Source organism: Rana temporaria, chromosome 4 (genome assembly GCF_905171775.1).
Source record: "Rana temporaria chromosome 4, aRanTem1.1, whole genome shotgun sequence".
NCBI classification, from domain to species: domain Eukaryota; kingdom Metazoa; phylum Chordata; class Amphibia; order Anura; family Ranidae; genus Rana; species Rana temporaria.
In genome coordinates, this window is record NC_053492.1 from 24,118,306 (window position 1) to 24,136,838 (window position 18,533).

Consider the following 18,533-nt stretch of genomic DNA (forward strand, 5'->3'; position numbering starts at 1 on the left):
TCCACTGTAGATCACTTTTCACAGATGGGGATGCCCTAACCTTATGAACAAGGTCTGTATACGTTTTTATTTCCTCAGTACCAAAAATCCAAATTTTGGGCGGAGGGGCCCTCTAATGAGACCCACAAATATCTTTCTCTTTCCACCCTTCTCCCCCCTTGCTGGTTTTATAGAAAATGACTGGAGCTTGCAGCTTCTTAATGGGAACCCCATTGTGAGTGAAATCCTCCTCACACAAAATGGTTACCATGGCAACCGAGCCTATTGTGGCCTGACAAAAGTTGGCATTCGGATTGCGAGGAGGCAAATCTGGCCTTTGACTCGGTACCCTTTTCACACCCCCGGCTGGGCTTTGGACGGCTGGAAACGCTTGAAGGGGCGGCCGCGGGAGGTTCCCATGGCTACCCAGATAAAAATGTAAAAAGGAGGGAGGAGGAGGCCATGAATGGAGGACAAAGAGCCCCGTTAATGTCAGTCTGAACGCCCAGGGCAGGCTCCTCATTCCCACATATATGTGGCAGGTCCGCATTGGAGATCCAGACCAGAAAAACTTCCCTCGCCGTTTGTTCCGCTTCTTTTCTTTTCTTTTTTTTTTTTTTACCTCAGACAAAAAGCGTACAGGGTTTAGGCGTCGAAACACAAAACTCCCTGGCAGGTTTCTGTAACGCCGCCATTTTTTCCTATTTTGGTGCACAGCGCGCAAGTTGTTTCCTCGCTGTTTTAACATTTTTTAGGGAAGTGCTAAAAATTAGTCAGGGGTCTGAGATAAAAAAAAAAATGCACTACGCATTGGATTCAGTGAGGTTTTTGTTTTTAGTCCTTGGATTCGAGGTGACAGAGGTTAGGAATTTCTACCAGGAATGTCGCAGGCTAATGGCCTTGTTCGCTAAATGGTGCAAGTGTAGAGCACGGTAACCCATAACAACCAACCCAGATTCAGCGTTCACCTTTACCAAACAAATTACCTATGCAGATAAGGGGCGTTTGTTGATGAAAACCAACTGTGCACCTCCGACTAAGAATAGTGCCTTTGCTATAGTTGTAGGCCATTTATGTACCTCCTGAAGCCTGACTGGAATACTCCCAGGACATTGCTAGGATGTTGCTAGCGATGCCACAGTGGGATGCATGTGTACATCCCCAGCTAAAAGGGGTAGAGGTTGGGGGGGGGGATAAAATAAGGTCTTAACCACAAGGTTTTACTACTCCCCCCGAAATCACGTGTGAAGAAACACTAAAGGGACTCTCTTGCTGCCAAAGCCATTGTTTTTTTTTTTTTTTGCCCAAACATGCCCATTTTTGTCCTGAAGATTACTTTAAAACCCCCAAAACATAATATATTTTCTGAAAGCGGAGACTCTGGAGAATAAAATGGTGGTAGATGTACTGTTTTATGTCGAATGATAATTGCGCTGCTGTTCATACAATTGATAATTTCAGTAAAAAAATTCAAATACTGTTTAGGGCACACAAACACAATTTATTATTATTTTTTATTTTATTTTTTTATTATTAAAATGTAAAATATGAGGTTGCGTTGAGTAAATAGATACCAAACATGTCACCCCTAAAAATTGCACACACACCCATGAAACAGTGAAAAACCACAATAATTGCCAATAATGGACACTTTAGAAGCCTTTGCAGATAATCCATTCAGGACTCGTTTACACATGCAGTGCCCATTGAAGCGCGATCCGCATTTCGATCACTAGTCAAAGCGCATTTAACAGGAGGTGTTATATCGCCTTCTCACTGCCTATTTTACCCCTTAAACCCCACACCAGCATGTTTGATAAACAGCTGCACAAATATCATGAGGCCTAAAAGAATCCCAACAGCCACCATTTTATTCTCCAGGGCCTCTGCTTCCAGGCTGGGTTCACACTTATAATTTGTGACGGCGTATAAGGCGACTGGGCGTATAAGGCAAAACCCCTAATTTTCCAGCTAAAAATGTGGTTTTGGGATATACTCGATGTATAAGACGACCCCCTTTCGACACACCTCACTGTGCTTATTGCCTACCTCACTGTGCTTATTGCCTACCTCACTGTGCTTATTGCCTACCTCACTGTGCTTATTGCCTACCTCACTGTGCTTATTGCCTACCTCACTGTGCTTATTGCCTACCTCACTGTGCCCATTGCCTACCTCACTGTGCCCATTGCCTACCTCACTGTGCCCATTGCCTACCTCACTGTGCCCATTGCCTACCTCACTGTGCCCATTGCCTACCTCACTGTGCTCATTGCCTACCTCACTGTGCCCATTGCCTACCTCACTGTGCCGATCTCCAGATCTCCATGCCTTATCCCTGTATGCAGTCAAAAGCCACGCCGCCTCCTTGTCCTGTTCCGTAATAGGCGGAACACTCAGTTTCCCAGCAGAGCCTGTGTTCGGTGTTCCGCCTATCACGGAGGTCCTCTCATCCTCGGCCTCGGACGAGAGGACCTCCGTGATAGGCGGAACACCGAACACAGGCTCTGCTGGGAAACTGAGTGTTCCACCTATTACGGAACAGGACGAGGAGGCGGCGCGGCTTTTGAACAATGAACACAGGCTCTGCTGGGAAACTGAGTGTTCTGCCTATTACGGGACGAGGAGGAGGCGTGGCTTTTAAACAATGGACGCCCGCAATCTGACTGACTCTGCATACAAGTACCCGCGTATAAGACGACCCCTGACTTTTGGGGGATATTTTTAAGTACAAAAGGTCGTCTTATACACCGGAAAATATGGTATGTAAAATTTCCCCGCATTCATATCGCATGACTGGAGAGTGTGACCGGCTCTCAATGGACCCGGTTCACACCTCTCCGGGGCGGTCGCGGAGCGCACAGCAGAAGGGTCCTGTGCGTCTTTGGCTCAGTTTTCAGGCTTGAATTCAGGCATTCAGGCCTAATTCGCACCTAAAACAGTGAACGGGGACACGCCAGATCTCCTTGCTGTGCCCCACGCCGCACATATAGCTGGATTTAGGAAGAAGTGCCTAACGTTAGGCAGGCGTAGCGTATCTCATATACGCTACGCCACCATAAGTTAGAGAGGCAAGTGCTGTATTCACAAAGCACTTGCGTCCTATGTTACGGCGGCGTAACGTAAATGTGCCGGCGTAAGCGCGCCTAATTCAAATTGTGAAGAGGTGGGCGTGTTTTATGTAAATAAAGCATGACCCTGCGTAAATGACGTTTTGAACGAACGGCGCATGCGCCGTCCGTGGACGTATCCCAGTGCGCATGCTCCAAATTACGCCGCAAAGACTTATTGGTTTAGACGTGAACGTAAATTACGCCCAGCCCCATTCACGGACGACTTGCGCAAACTACGTAAAAATTTAAAAATTTGACGCGGTTCCGACATCCATACTTAACATTGGCTGCGCCATCTTTTTGGTGGAATATCTTTAGGTCTGAAAACGCCTTGCGTAAACGACGTATCTTTACTGCGACGGGCAAGCGTACGTTCGTAAATAGGCGTATCTCGCTGATTTACGCATTCTAGGCGTAAATCGGCGTACACGCCCCTAGCGGCCGGCGTAAATAGACAGCTAAGATACGACGGCGCCTGCGGTTGTATCATAGCTAGATTTAAGTGTATCTCAATTTGAGAATACACTTAAATATACGACGGCGCAGATTCAGAGTTACGACGGCGTATCTATTGATACGCCGGCGTAACTCTACCTGAATCTGGCTAATAGTGTCAACCCAGCCTGAATGTTTGGGGGGAGGGGGGGGGGGGGTTCAAAGCCATTTTCAAGCAAAAAAAAATAGATTTTTTTTTTAAATTGTCCCCCCGACAACAGGTGGTTAAGGGTGACAACGCTTGATCTCCCCTCTCCTAGTTGTGATCCTGCGTTGTCACCCTGCCTCAATGTCTTCCGATTGAAAACTGGAAGTGGTGTGGTCCATTATTCGGGAAACCCGTTTGCTGCAGTGTAGATTTTATTTTCTGTGCGGAGATCTGGATCGTCTTCGGAGTAGCCGACCCTGTGTGAGGTTTCCAGGGCTGTTTTTTCTGGAAGGAAATGTTCATAGACTAATAAAAATGTTTCTTCCCTTGTTGTATCTATCTCCTCGGGCGATTGTACGACGTTTGGGATGGTTTCCATGGCAATGGCTGCACAACACGCACTGAATTGGGCTGTAATTTCATCTTTTATAGAAATGGAGATCTCAGCGGGATCATTGTTTACATTGTTACCCTTTTTCCTGTCACCGATGATACATGTGTGTCTTCCTGCCCTCGAAAAAATGTTCTTTCGGTCTTCATTTTTCCGACATACCCATCCATCAACAGATTCTATTTGTGTTGTGTTAGTCGCATAATCGCACTTCATCCCTCTGTCTTTTGCTATGTTGCACGGCATGTTTCTAACTGTCATCAAGTGGGCAGACGTGAAAAAAGTCATAAAAAAGCAGACCTAGCATCAGATACCGGCCACTGTCGGAATACACTGATCTGCAGCTGCAGCTTAATGGCTGCAGCTGCTGATCGAGGGAAATTTTCTAACAAGCCTCTTTGACAGAATCTCCTCACCAGGACATTGTATTCTGACAGAGGAATTTCTTCTGTTGAGCAGAGATGGCCATGCGCTGATCAACGCAGATAAGATAATCCACCGCCCCCACCCTGCAGCTGCTGATCAAGAGGAACTTTACCAATTTCTATTGAATGGGACGGCCACACGCTGATCCCTCCGCACAGAAGAATCCCCACTTTCGGGACATTTTATTCTGCCGCTATCAGAATACACTGATCTGCAGCTGCCAGGGCCGTTTGAAGGAATTAGGGGGCCCCAAGCAAAATGGACATGGAGGGCCCCCCCCCCCCAGTGTGCCCATCAATTGTCGCTACTGTGCTCCATCAAATGCTGTCTGTGTGCCCATCAATTGTCGCTATTGTGCCCCATCAGATGCTGCAAGTGTGCCCATCAATTGTCGCTACTGTGCCCCATCAGATGCTGCCAGTATGCCCATCAATTCCCGCTACTGTGCCCCATCAAATGCTGCCAGTGTGCCCATCAATTGCCGCTACTGTTTTTCATTTGCTTTGCTTATTATCTGGACTCTGTCACTCAGTCTTGTGGGGCAAACTTCAGCACCGGTCTTCTCTTCCTGGTTCCCTGGTCCAGGCAGGCAGTCGGCCGGGCCGCTCGGGCGGGAGGAGGAGGAGCCTGTAGGAGGTCGCGTCGGAGATTTGCGGCCCTGGGCTGCAGCAGAGGTCCTCGAGAAGGGAACAGCTGGCTGAGCCAAGCCTTGGATCTAAGGCACTGGTCTGGCATTGCAGAATGCCGCCGCCCGCCGCGCTGACTCCGCCGAAAAGGTCACTGACTGGACTGGAGGTCGGAGGTAGGACTATGAGTCAGCGGTGAGTGCTGCTGCTCTCTCTCTGCTGCTGCTGCTGCACACTGAATGAGCACTCAGTGTGCACTTCCTGTCAGTCCGGCCAGGAACAGGACACTGCATCTCCTGTACCGCGCGGTACTCGGCCTGACTGACAGGAGGAAAAAAGAGGAGCTCGGCCACGCTACAGCCTGGAAAGGGGAAGTTGGGGGCCCCAGGTCAGCTCGGGGCCCCAAGCTATTGTTTGCTTTGCCTGTCCTGTAGCGACGGGCCTGGCAGCTGCTGATCCAGGGAAATTCTCCAACAAGCATCTTCAACAGAAGTCGGTCAAGTGATCAATTTCTGTTTAACGGGGACGGCCACACGCTAATCAATCTACACAAGAGAATGTCCTATCTTCCCTCCTCTAGGACATTGTATTTTGACAGAGGTACCATGCCCTCAACCCCTGTCCAATCTGGGACATAACCAAGGACAGATTTGGTCAGGAGACAGTGTCCTCAACCCGGGCACTGTCCCCAGAAACCGGGGATGTCTGGTTACCCTACCGTGTTTCCCCGAAAATAAGCCTGGGTCTTATATTAATTTTGGCAACAAAAAGCACACCTCCAAATTCCTGTATGATACAGCATTGCCTTCTCATAACAGAAGGGAAGTTCTCAATTCTAGTACCAAACCCTAAAACACAGAGCTCAGCGTTCTTATGTGTGTTGCTACACATCAAACCTTTAAAATGGAGCACAAGATCGGTTTAAACGCAGAACACGAGATTGACACCAAGTCAGTTTCAGGTACTTGTGCTGCTTCATTGACTGGCATTATGTTCTGCTGCCAGTCCAGAAGTAGATCTCGGAGTTGGGTAGATCTGCCGTGTTCTTAGATTCTGTCATCTGGCAGCGAGGGCAAAGCCAGGGTCACATTGTAGAAGAAGTATTAAGTGTCCGTCTTGGTTTTTGTGCTACAGACACAAAAGACTTAACCTTTTCTCTTGACCGCCATTACTTTTTCTACAAATGCATTCAGTCTGGGGGCAGATCCTTTCAGACCCTGGTAACCTTCTCAGCGCGGTTCCTTGCTTCTCCCACGCCCCGTCTTCGGAGTTCACTGGCTGCTCATACACCTGAACCGTTCTCGCCCTCCCCAGTCACTTCCTGCAGGTCCCTGGTCTGTCAACAAAAGGTTCCCATGGCTTCCATCCTTTGTTGGGTGTTTCAGGATATCGTGGGTCTCGTAATGTGTCCTCCCTGGTGTGGTTAGTCTTTTGACGTGTCATTGAGAGCCATCAGTCATTGAGAGCCATCAGCCGTGTTCTGCACTTCTTCTGATCCTGTGCTCCATGTTAAAGGTTTGATGTGTAGCACTACCTATAAGAAAGCTGAGCTCTGTGTTTTTGGGTTTAGTTCTGGAAGTGAGGACATACCTTCTGTTTATAAGAAGCCAATGCTGTATCTCGCAGTACTTTTTTGAAGGTGGGCTTTTTGGTTTTTGTTTTGTAATGGTTGTGTTCCCTGAACTCACAAGCACTAGAAATAGAGCAGTCTTTCTCAAGCTTTTCTTTCCCCAGAAGAACGCCTGTAATTTATTGGAGGTCAGTGGGAAGAATGCTCCTTACATTGGTGATCAGTGAGAAGAATGCTCCTTACATTGGTGATCAGTGAGAAGAATGCTCCTTACATTGGTGATCAGTGGGAAGAATGCTCCTTACATTGGTGATCAGTGGGAAGAATGTCCCTTACATTGGTGATCAGTGGGAAGAATGTTCCTTACATTGGTGATCAGTGGGAAGAATGTTCCTTACATTGGTGATCAGTGGGAAGAATGTCCCTTACATTGGTGATCAGTGGGAAGAATGTCCCTTACATTGGTGATCAGTGGGAAGAATGTTCCTTACATTGGTGATCAGTGGGAAGAATGTCCCGTACATTGGTGATCAGTGGGAAGAATGTCCCTTACATTGGTGATCAGTGGGAAGAATGTTCCTTACATTGGTGATCAGTGGGAAGAATGCTCCTTACATTGGTGATCAGTGAGAAGAATGTCCCTTACATTGGTGATCAGTGGGAAGAATGTCCCTTACATTGGTGATCAGTGGGAAGAATGCTCCTTACATTGGTGATCTGTGGGAAGAATGTCCCTTACATTGGTGATCAGTAGGAAGAATGTCCCTTACATTGGTGATCAGTGGGAAGAATGTTCCTTACATTGGTGATCAGTGAGAAGAATGCTCTTTACATTGGTGATCAGTGGGAAGAATGCTCCTTACATTGGTGATCAGTGGGAAGAATGCTCCTTACATTGGTGATCAGTGGGAAGAATGTTCCTTACATTGGTGATCAGTGAGAAGAATGCTCCTTACATTGGTGATCAGTGGGAAGAATGCTCCTTACATTGGTGATCAGTGGGAAGAATGTCCCTTACATTGGTGATCAGTGGGAAGAATGCTCCTTACATTGGGGATCAGTGGGAGGAATGTTCCTTACATTGGTGATCAGTGAGAAGAATGCTCCTTACATTGGTGATCAGGGAGAAGAATGTCCCTTACATTGGTGATCAGTGGGAAGAATGTTCCTTACATTGGTGATCAGTGGGAAGAATGTCCCTTACATTGGTGATCAGTGAGAAGAATGTTCCTTACATTGGTGATCAGTGAGAAGAATGCTCCTTACATTGGGGATCAGTGGGAGGAATGTTCCTTACATTGGTGATCAGTGGGAAGAATGCTCCTTATATTGGTGTTTTTTTCGTCCCAACATGAAGATATTTGATATATATTGGACATGTAAATGTGTGTGGTAAGATCAACATTCATACAGGTGCCACCGATTACACATTGTTGATCTTGGCAAGTCAGTCCTGGTAGCGGCGGCCAATAGGGTCCTGTACTTTGTACGCCTGTAAATGTTGCACATGCAGGATATTCGGATTTTCATGCCTTCGAGGTCTCAGCCCTAACAATGTTGGGGTGCTACAAAGGACCAGTCATGTAGGATGTGTGAATGTGGCCTAGTGGGCATCATCACATGTCTGTTCAGTCTTGTTTCTCGGCTATCAGCAGCTCTTGGCACCAGCGCAGGACACTCGGAATCAGTGCTGGGTTTTAAATTGTTATTTTGAAAACCGATCTTCCCTCCTAATACCTGCACTTGTCCTGATAATACCACAGATTACCAACCCCAGAGATGTGACGGATGTCCCTACCTCTTAGTGTGAAACATTCCTTCCCGTATTACCGGCCTCCTCTGCCACGTCCCCCGCACAGATCTCTGTAAACATTCAGACTTCTGTGTGCACCTGCCAGATGAATACGTAGCTGGATTGCGTATACAATATGTTTGCTGTGCTGCTTGCCAAAGGGATTTAGAGTTCTGTTTAGCCGGTCTTGTGATTAACATATCTCTGACATTGCACAGTCAGGGGGGTCATTCTGCTGGCTCCTGGTGTAGGTTTACTGTATTGGGAATACCTACCTGCTCAATGGATAGTGGTGATCCCTGCTCAATGGATGGAAACCATCCCTGCTCATTGGTTCGGGGTGATCCCTGCTCTTTGGATGGAGGTAATCCTTGCTCATTGGTTGGAAGCAATCCCTGCTCAAGGGATGGAGGTGATCCTTGCTCATTGGTTGAAGGTGATCCTTGCTCATTGGTTGAAGGTGATCCTTGCTCATTGGTTGAAGGTGATCCTTGCTCATTGGTTGAAGGTGATCCTTGCTCATTGGTTGGAGGTGATCCCTGCTCCTTGGATGGAGGTGATCCCTGCTCCTTGGATGGAGGTGATCCCTGCTCCTTGGATGGAGGTGATCCCTGCTCCTTGGATGGAGGTGATCCCTGCTCCTTGGATGGAAATGATCCCTGCTCCTTGGTTGTAGGTGACCCCTGCTCCTTGGTTGTAGGTGACCCCTGCTCCTTGGTTGGAGGCGATCCCTGTTCAATGGATGGAGGCGATCCCTGTTCAATGGATGGAGGCGATCCCTGTTCAATGGATGGAGGCGATCCCTGTTCAATGGATGGAGGCGATCCCTGTTCAATGGATGGAGGCGATCCCTGTTCAATGGATGGAGGCGATCCCTGTTCAATGGATGGAGGCGATCCCTGTTCAATGGATGGAGGCGATCCCTGTTCAATGGATGGAGGCGATCCCTGTTCAATGGATGGAGGCGATCCCTGTTCAATGGATGGAGGCGATCCCTGTTCAATGGATGGAGGCGATCCCTGTTCAATGGATGGAGGCGATCCCTGTTCAATGGATGGAGGCGATCCCTGTTCAATGGATGGAGGCGATCCCTGTTCAATGGATGGAGGCGATCCCTGTTCAATGGATGGAGGCGATCCCTGTTCAATGGATGGAGGTGATCCCTGTTCAATGGATGGAGGTGATCCCTGTTCAATGGATGGAGGTGACCCCTGCTCCTTGGTTGTAAGTGATCTCTTGTCAGTGGATGGAGGTGATCCCTCTCCTTGGCTGGAGATGATCCCTCACCTTGGATAAAGGTGATCCCTGCTCTTTGGTTGTAGGAGATCCCTGGTCATTGGATGGGGGTGATCCCTGTTCAATGGATGGAGGTGATCCCTGCTCCTTGGTTGTAAGTGATCTTTTGTCATTGGATGGATGTGATCCCTCTCCTTGGTTGTAGGTGATCTCTGGTCATTGGATATAGGTGATCCCTGCTCAATGGATGCAGGTGATCCCTGCTCAATGGATGGAGGTGATCCCTGCTCAATGGATGGAGGTGATCCCTGCTCAATGGATGGAGGTGATCCCCGCTCAATGGATGGAGGTGATCCCTGCTCAATGGATGGAGGTGATCCCTGCTCAATGGATGGAGGTGATCCCTGCTCAATGGATGGAGGTGATCCCTGCTCAATGGATGGAGGTGATCCCTGCTCAATGGATGGAGGTGATCCCTGCTCAATGGATGGAGGTGATCCCTGCTCAATGGATGGAGGTGATCCCTGCTCAATGGATGGAGGTGATCCCTGTTCAATGGATGGAGGTGATCCCCGTTCAATGGATGGAGGTGATCCCCGCTCAATGGATGGAGGTGATCCCCGCTCAATGGATGGAGGTGATCCCCGCTCAATGGATGGAGGTGATCCCCGCTCAATGGATGGAGATCCCCGCTCAATGGATGGAGGTGATCCCCGCTCAATGGATGGAGGTGATCCCTGCTCAATGGATGGAGGTGATCCCTGCTCAATGGATGGAGGTGATCCCTGCTCAATGGATGGAGGTGATCCCTGCTCAATGGATGGAGGTGATCCCTGCTCAATGGATGGAGGTGTTTCTTGCTGAGTGGATGGAAACCACCCATGCTCATTGGTTATAGAGGATCGCTGCTCATTGGATGGAGATGATGGTGTTGATTGTCCAGTGAGTGGGCTAGTGGCAGAGAGGTGACTCAAGAAGGTGAAACAAAACAAATAAGCTTTTCCACTTTCTGACATCCCAAAACTAAGCTCCAGGTATTGCCCTGAAGAAGTAGCCCAAAAATAAAACAAAACACAAAACAGATATTACCTTGTACGTATATCAGTGACATCATCACTGTTCTGTATATAGCCTGTGCAGAGAGCAAAGCTGTGGGAGGGGCCCAGCAGGCCCTGCCCACCACAAGCTACCTGCAGAAAACTACAGGAGGGGGCGGAGACAAGACCAGTCACCCTGCACAAGGACAGAGAGCAGCTGTGAGCGGTCTTTATTACATGAAAATTTTACAGATCTGGAAGAAATACATAAAGCACGCCAAGATTCAAGGAAGAATACACAGACATTCGGAATATTACTCTCCTGATTCATTAATATTCTGGTGTAGAGCTGGCAGTGAGGACGGCACCAGACGGGACTCCAGGGATATTTCTGAACTCTCCGTCCATCTGCTCAGCTGGAAAAAACACACTGCCCTTCCCCCGCTCTGTGTAGGCCGCCCCCCGCTGATGCTGGTTTGATGTCTCGCCTCTTGTTTCCCTTCCATGCTTTGTTTTAACTGCCAACGTAGCATGACAGTGTTGTCACTCCCCTCCTGTGACCGTAAAATGATATTCGGATATGTGTGGTCAGGGTCCAACCCTGAGACTCAGGGAATCGGACTAGGTTCACATCTATGCCTGCTTGGGGGGACATGCACAAAGCCACGCGTTTTCCCAACATGCAGAGAAACGCGCTGCCTTTTAGCATCCCGACTGCCTAATGCCCTCCTGACCCATCTGCAAACGTATGCGCCCAAACTGCATTGTCCCGCAGCACTCGTCGCTTCAGCATGGCACAGATTTTTTGGAAAAGATTTGGGTTCTTATTTTCCTCGTTTCTCTCACGTAGGGCAGCCTGTTGGAATTAACCACTTGCCGCCCGGCCGTCATTTTGCTATAGGCCGGGCGGCAAGTGGTTAATTCCAACAGGCTGCCCTACGTGAGAGAAACGCGTAAAATAAGAACCCAAATCTTTTCCAAAAAATCTGTGCCATGCTGAAGCGACGAGTGCTGCGGTGGTTCAATTATCCTGACTGGGCATCATATGACATCCAACAGGATAACAGCCGCCGTGCGCCTGTCGGGGTGCGCATTGCGCAGATTGGTGGTGCGGTGTGTCAGTCTGACACACCGCTACACCGATCTCTGTAAAGAGCCTCCGACAAAGGCTCTTTTCCACATGATCATCCGTGTCCAATCACGACGTAAACAGGAAGAGCCGTTGATCCGCTTTTCCTCACTCATGTCTGACAGACGTGAGCAGAGAAGAGCCAATCGGCGGCTCTCCTGATAGGGTGGGGTCTGAGCTGATTGTTTATCAGCGCAGCCCCCCCTCGGATGCCCACACTGGACCACCAGGAAAGCCCCTAACATGTGGATGGCCAGGTATGTCCCCCATCCACATGTGCAAATTTATACCCAACTTATGCCAATCAGTGCCCACAAATGGGCACTGACTGGCATTATGGCACAAATAAAATCAGTGATGCCCAGCAATGCCACCATCAGTGCCACCTATCAGTGCACTTCCATGCCACCTATCAGTGCCACCCATAAGTACCCATTAGTGCCACCCATAAGTGCCCATCAGTGCCGCCTATGAGTGCCTCATACCTGTGCCACCTATCAGTGCTGCCTTTTCAGTGCAGCCATATCGGTGCCCGTCATTGAAGTTAAAACATACTTATTTACAAAAAAATTAACAGAAACAAAGAAAACTTTTTTTTTTTTTTTTTCTTTTATTAGTTGCGCAAAAAATAAAAATCGCAGAGGAGATCAAATACCACCAAAAGAAAGCTCTATTTGTGGGAACAAAATGATAAAAAATGTGTTTGTGTACAGAGTAGTGGCATGACCGCGCAATTGTCATTCAAAGTGCGACAGCGCTGAAAGATGAAAATTGGTCTGGGCAGGAAGGTGTGTAAGTGCCTGATATTGAAGTAGTTTATGAATTGCGCTACACGCGGCGTATGGAAACGTGCACGTGCTCAGCGCGAACCAAGCTCTAAACCCCTTTTTGGTAGCCATATGCATCTTGGTGACAGCACGGAGGTGGGCGTCATTCCGGGCTACCACATAGGTGTTGCGCCAATGCCACATATGTGTGCGCCTCAAACACTGTGACCGCGCTGTCGCTGACAGCTTTTCATCACAGTGATGATCGTTAGTCGGTAGAATGGGTTCCTGATCACTGTGACAGATCACATGATGAGGAAGCCCATGAAACGCAATGGGGGATATTTACTAAAACTGGAGCACTCGGAATCTGGTGCAGTTGTGCATGGTAGCCAATCAGCATCTAACTTCGGCTTGTTCAATTAAGCTTTGCCAATAAAACCTGGAAGCTGATTGGCTACCATGCAGAGCTGCACCAAATTTTGCACTCTCCAGTTTTCTTTTCAATGAGCGCGAGAAACACAGGGGGGAAAAAAAATGACCCTTTTCCGAAAACGCTCTGAACCGAACCTCAAGGTGCTGCAGCGCACTGAATCCTCATGGTGCTGCCTCACACCGAACCCCAAGGTGCTGCCTCACACCGAATCCTCATGGTACTGTCTCACACCGAACCTCATGGTGCTGCCTCACACCGAACCTCATGGTGCTGCCTCACACCGAACCTCATGGTGCTGCCTCACACCGAACCTCATGGTGCTGCCTCACACCGAATCCTCATGGTGCTGCCTCACACCGAATCCTCATGGTGCTGCCTCACACTGAACCTCATGGTGCTGCCTCACACCGAACCTCATGGTGCTGCCTCACACCGAACCTCATGGTGCTGCCTCACACCGAACCTCATGGTGCTGCCTCACACCAAACCTCATGGTGCTGCCTCACACCGAACCTCATGGTGCTGCCTCACACCGAACCTCATGGTGCTGCCTCACACCGAACCTCATGGTGCTGCCTCACACCGAACCTCATGGTGCTGCCTCACACCGAACCTCATGGTGCTGCCTCACACCGAACCTCATGGTGCTGCCTCACACCGAACCCTCATGGTGCTGCCTCACACCGAACCTCATGGTGCTGCCTCACACCGAACCTCATGGTGCTGCCTCACACCGAACCTCATGGTGCTGCCTCACACCGAACCTCATGGTGCTGCCTCACACCGAACCTCATGGTGCTGCCTCACACCGAACCTCATGGTGCTGCCTCACACCGAACCTCATGGTGCTGCCTCACACCGAACCTCATGGTGCTGCCTCACACCGAACCTCATGGTGCTGCCTCACACCAAACCTCATGGTGCTGCCTCACACCGAACCTCAAGGTGCTGCAGCGCACCTAATTCTCATGGTGCTGCCTCACACCGAACCTCAAGGTGCTGCAGCGCACTGAATCCTCATGGTGCTGCAGCGCACTGAATCCTCATGGTGCTGCCTCACACCGAACCTCATGGTGCTGCCTCACACCGAACCTCATGGTGCTGCCTCACACCGAACCTCATGGTGCTGCCTCACACCGAACCTCATGGTGCTGCCTCACACCGAACCTCATGGTGCTGCCTCACACCGAACCTCATGGTGCTGCCTCACACCGAACCTCATGGTGCTGCCTCACACCGAACCTCAAGGTGCTGCAGCGCACCTAATTCTCATGGTGCTGCCTCACACCGAACCTCAAGGTGCTGCAGCGCACTGAATCCTCATGGTGCTGCCTCACACCGAACCTCAAGGTGCTGCAGCGCACCGAATCCTCTTGGTGCTGCCTCACACTGAACCTCATGGTGCTGCAGCAAACCGAATCCTCATGGTGATGCCTCACACTGAACCTCATGGTGCTGCAGCATGCCAAAGCACGACTCCTTTGCAGATTCATGGGGGCGCCATCAACAATGGTACTGCCATATGTCTGCTAAAGGGCAATGCATTTCTGTGTGCGTTGGGAAAGCACACGTTCCCAACATGCACAGATGTGAACCTAGTCTTAGGAGACCATTAACCTACCAGCATGTCTTTGGAATGTAGGAGGAAGCCAACGTAAGCCCAGGGAGAACATGCAAACTCCATGCACATACACTATATTCCCAAAAGTATTGGGACACCTGCCTTTACACGCACATGAATTTTACTGGCATTCCAGTCTTAGTCCGTAGGGTCCAATATTAAGTTGGCCCACACTTTGCAGCTATAACAGCTTCAACTATTCTGGGAAGGCTGTCCACAAGGTTTAGGAGTGTGTCTATGGGAATGTTTGATCATTCTTCCAGAAGCACATTTGTGAGGTCAGGTATTGATGTTGAACGAGAAGGCCTGACTCAGTCTCCGCTCTAATTCATCCCAAAGGTCTTCTAGTTCCTCCACCCCAATCTCGCTCATCCATGTCTTTATGGACCTTGCTTTGTACACTGGTGCAAATCATTAGGTTGAGTAGGGATTATGGTGTGGGGTTGATTTTCAGGGGTTGGGCTTGGCCCCTTAGTTCCAGTGAAGGGAACTCTTAAAGCATCAGCATACCAAGACATTTTGGACAATTTCATGCTCCCAACTCTATGGGAACAGTTTGGGGACGGCCCCTTCTTGTTCCAACATTTTCATGCTCCCAACTCTATGGGAACAGTTTGGGGACGGCCCCTTCTTGTTCCAACATTTTCATGCTCCCAACTCTATAGGAACAGTTTGGGGATGGCCCCTTCTTGTTCCAACATTTTCATGCTCCCAACTCTATGGGAACAGTTTGGGGACGGCCCCTTCTTGTTCCAACATTTTCATGCTCCCAACTCTATAGGAACAGTTTGGGGATGGCCCCTTCTTGTTCCAACATTTTCATGCTCCCAACTCTATGGGAACAGTTTGGGGACGGCCCCTTCTTGTTCCAACATTTTCATGCTCCCAACTCTATAGGAACAGTTTGGGGATGGCCCCTTCTTGTTCCAACATTTTCATGCTCCCAACTCTATAGGAACAGTTTGGGGACGGCCCCTTCTTGTTCCAACATTTTCATGCTCTCAACTCTATGGGAACAGTTTGGGGACGGCCCCTTCTTGTTCCAACATTTTCATGCTCCCAACTCTATGGGAACAGTTTGGGGACGGCCCCTTCTTTTTCCAACATGACTGCCCACCAGTGCACAAAGCAAGGTCCATAAAGACATGGATGAGCGAGTTTGGGGTGGAGGAACTTGACTGGCCTGCACAAAGCCCTCAACCCGATAGAACACCTTTGGGGTGAATTGGAGTGCAAGCCAGGCCTTCTCTTCAACATCAGTGCCTAATCTTACAAATGTTCTTCTGGAAGAATGGTCAAACCTTCCCATAGACACTCCTAAACCTTGTGGACAGCCTTCCCAGAAGAGTTGAAGCTGTTATACAGTAGCTGCAAAGGGTGGGCCAACTCAACATTGAACCCTACGCACTAAGACTGGGATGCCATTAAATTTCACGTGTGTGGAGGCAGGCGTCCCAATACTTTTGGTAATATAGTGTAGAGTCCTGGCTGGGATCTGAGGACCCCAGTGCTGCAAGGCAGGAGTGCCAACCACTGAGCCCCGGTGTTCTCTTATTCCGGATAAATCGATCTATAAATGATTGACCCCGGTGCTGCTGTTACTGGTTTACACATGAAAGCCTTAATCCTTAATGTACTGCCGCGGGTTTGGCCTTCTCTTTGTTCTCGGGGTTAGGAATTAACAGCCAATGATGTGTTTTATGGTTAATATTCAGCGCTCTTCTACATGAACTTATCTGAAATTACTCTTTTTTTTTTTTTCAGCCTTTCCATCCCATGGTGAATTTGGAATGTTCCAGAGACTTCCGGCCCTTCCTGTGCGCACTCTACGCGCCCGTCTGCATGGAGTATGGGCGGGTCACACTGCCGTGCCGCAGGCTGTGTCAGCGGGCGTACAACGAGTGCTTCAAGCTCATGGATATGTTTGGCGTGCCGTGGCCAGAGGAGATGGAATGTAGCCGGTAATGTAATCTTTTCTGATTTGTGCCTAGAATTGTTTTAGACTATCCTATTCTCTCACACTGCAGAGCTCTGTGCTTGCAGAGCTGAGTAACAGCCACGCCCCTCACTGTGTCCTCAGGCTTGTGTTGCTGAGAAGGGCAACACTGTCTATTTCGTGCTTATAGAGCCTGAATTTAAAGGTGCAGGATCTATAAGCGCTAAAAGGCCATGTTTGGAAATATGGTTGGATAAAGAATCCGGGGGGGGGGCTTAATAATAAATTCTGAATGGCAGCCTCATGCATTTTACCACATCCCACCCGGATTCTGCACATATATACGGCTGGGTGGGTGCCTTCTCCTTCTGAGTAGACATTGAGGAACGCCCCTCAGAAGGAGGGGGATCGCGCGCACGTGCCAGCACAGCGGCGCGATCCCCATGCGCTCGTGTCACCCAGACACAGCGCATCTGTGATCGGCAGAAGTGCTCTGTGATTGGCCTTTCTGCTCACATGACGGCTGTGTCCAATCACAGCCGTCATGTGATGTAAATAGAGAGCCGGTTGCTAGGGAAACGGCTCTCCTCTCCTCACACGGAAGTTGTCAGTGAGGGGAGGAGAGCGGATCTCTGCAGCCGGCCGGTGATCAGTGAGTGTGAGCTGTTTTTTACAGCTTTTTACACACTGATCACTGGCCCAGTTTCCCCACACATGTCCCCAAAATAGTGTCCCCAAAACACATGTCCCCACACAGTAAAAACACCTGTCCCCCCCATATGTAAGAGTAAAATCATATGTCCCAGTGATCATCTGCACACATATATGTGCGTGATCACTTGCGCACATCTGTACATGATCACCTGCACACATGTTCGTGATCACCTGCGCACATCTGTCCGTGATCACCTGCGCACATCTGTACATAATCATCTGCACACATATGTCTGTGATCCAGTGATGTATTATGGCCTAGGCCGACAAGGCCCAGGCCTAGGGCGGCTCTTTGCGGGGGCGGCGAAATCCCATCCCATCCCATCCCCCTGTGCTCATCCCATCCTGTCCCCCTGTGCTCATCCCATCCTGTCCCCCTGTGCTCATCCCATCCTGTCCCCCTGTGCTCATCCCATCCTGTCCCCCTGTGCTCATCCCATCCTGTCCCCCTGTCCTCATCCCATCCTGTCCCCATGTCCTCATCCCATCCTGTCCCCATGTCCTCATCCCATTCTGTCCCCATGTCCTCATCCCATCCTGTCCCCATGTCCTCATCCCATCCTGTCGCCATGTCCTCATCCCATCCTGTCGCCATGTCCTCATCCCATCCTGTCGCCATGTCCTCATCCCATCCTGTCGCCATGTCCTCATCCCATCCTGTTCCTCTGTCCTCATCCCATCCTGTCCATCTGTCCTCATCCCATGAAAATGACAGGGCGGGTCTTAAAAAGGAAGGGGTGCGTCATATATAAAGTAGGGGGTGCGCAAGTTTCACCAGGCCTAGGGCGGCACAAAACCTAAATACACCCCTGCCGTGATCACCTGCGCACATCTGTATATGATCATCTGCACACATCTGTCCGTGATCACCTGCGCACAGCTGTACATGATCATCTGCACACATCTGTCCGTGATCACACAAACCAATTACTATACACTTAATGTGATTTTTTTTTATACCAAAGTCATGTAGCAGAATACATTTTGGCTTAAATTTATGACAAAGTGTATTTTTTATTGGATTTCTTTTAAAATAGAAAGAAGAAAATATTGTTTTTTTCCCCCCAAATTTCCGCTCTTTTTCCACCTTAGATCGCAAAAAATACCACCAAAAGAA

At 49.3% G+C, this 18,533-nt stretch overlaps 1 protein-coding gene across 2 annotated transcripts in view; it reads left to right on the plus strand.

Moving 5' to 3' along the window:
• Positions 1–18,533, plus strand: part of FZD3 (frizzled class receptor 3) — a 124,058-nt gene that overhangs the window by 50,183 nt on the left and 55,342 nt on the right. For both annotated transcript variants that reach the window (XM_040348129.1, XM_040348130.1), the window contains exon 3: positions 16,531–16,727. In XM_040348129.1, the coding sequence (XP_040204063.1) occupies positions 16,531–16,727 (197 nt within the window). The remainder of the gene's footprint in view (positions 1–16,530; positions 16,728–18,533) is intronic.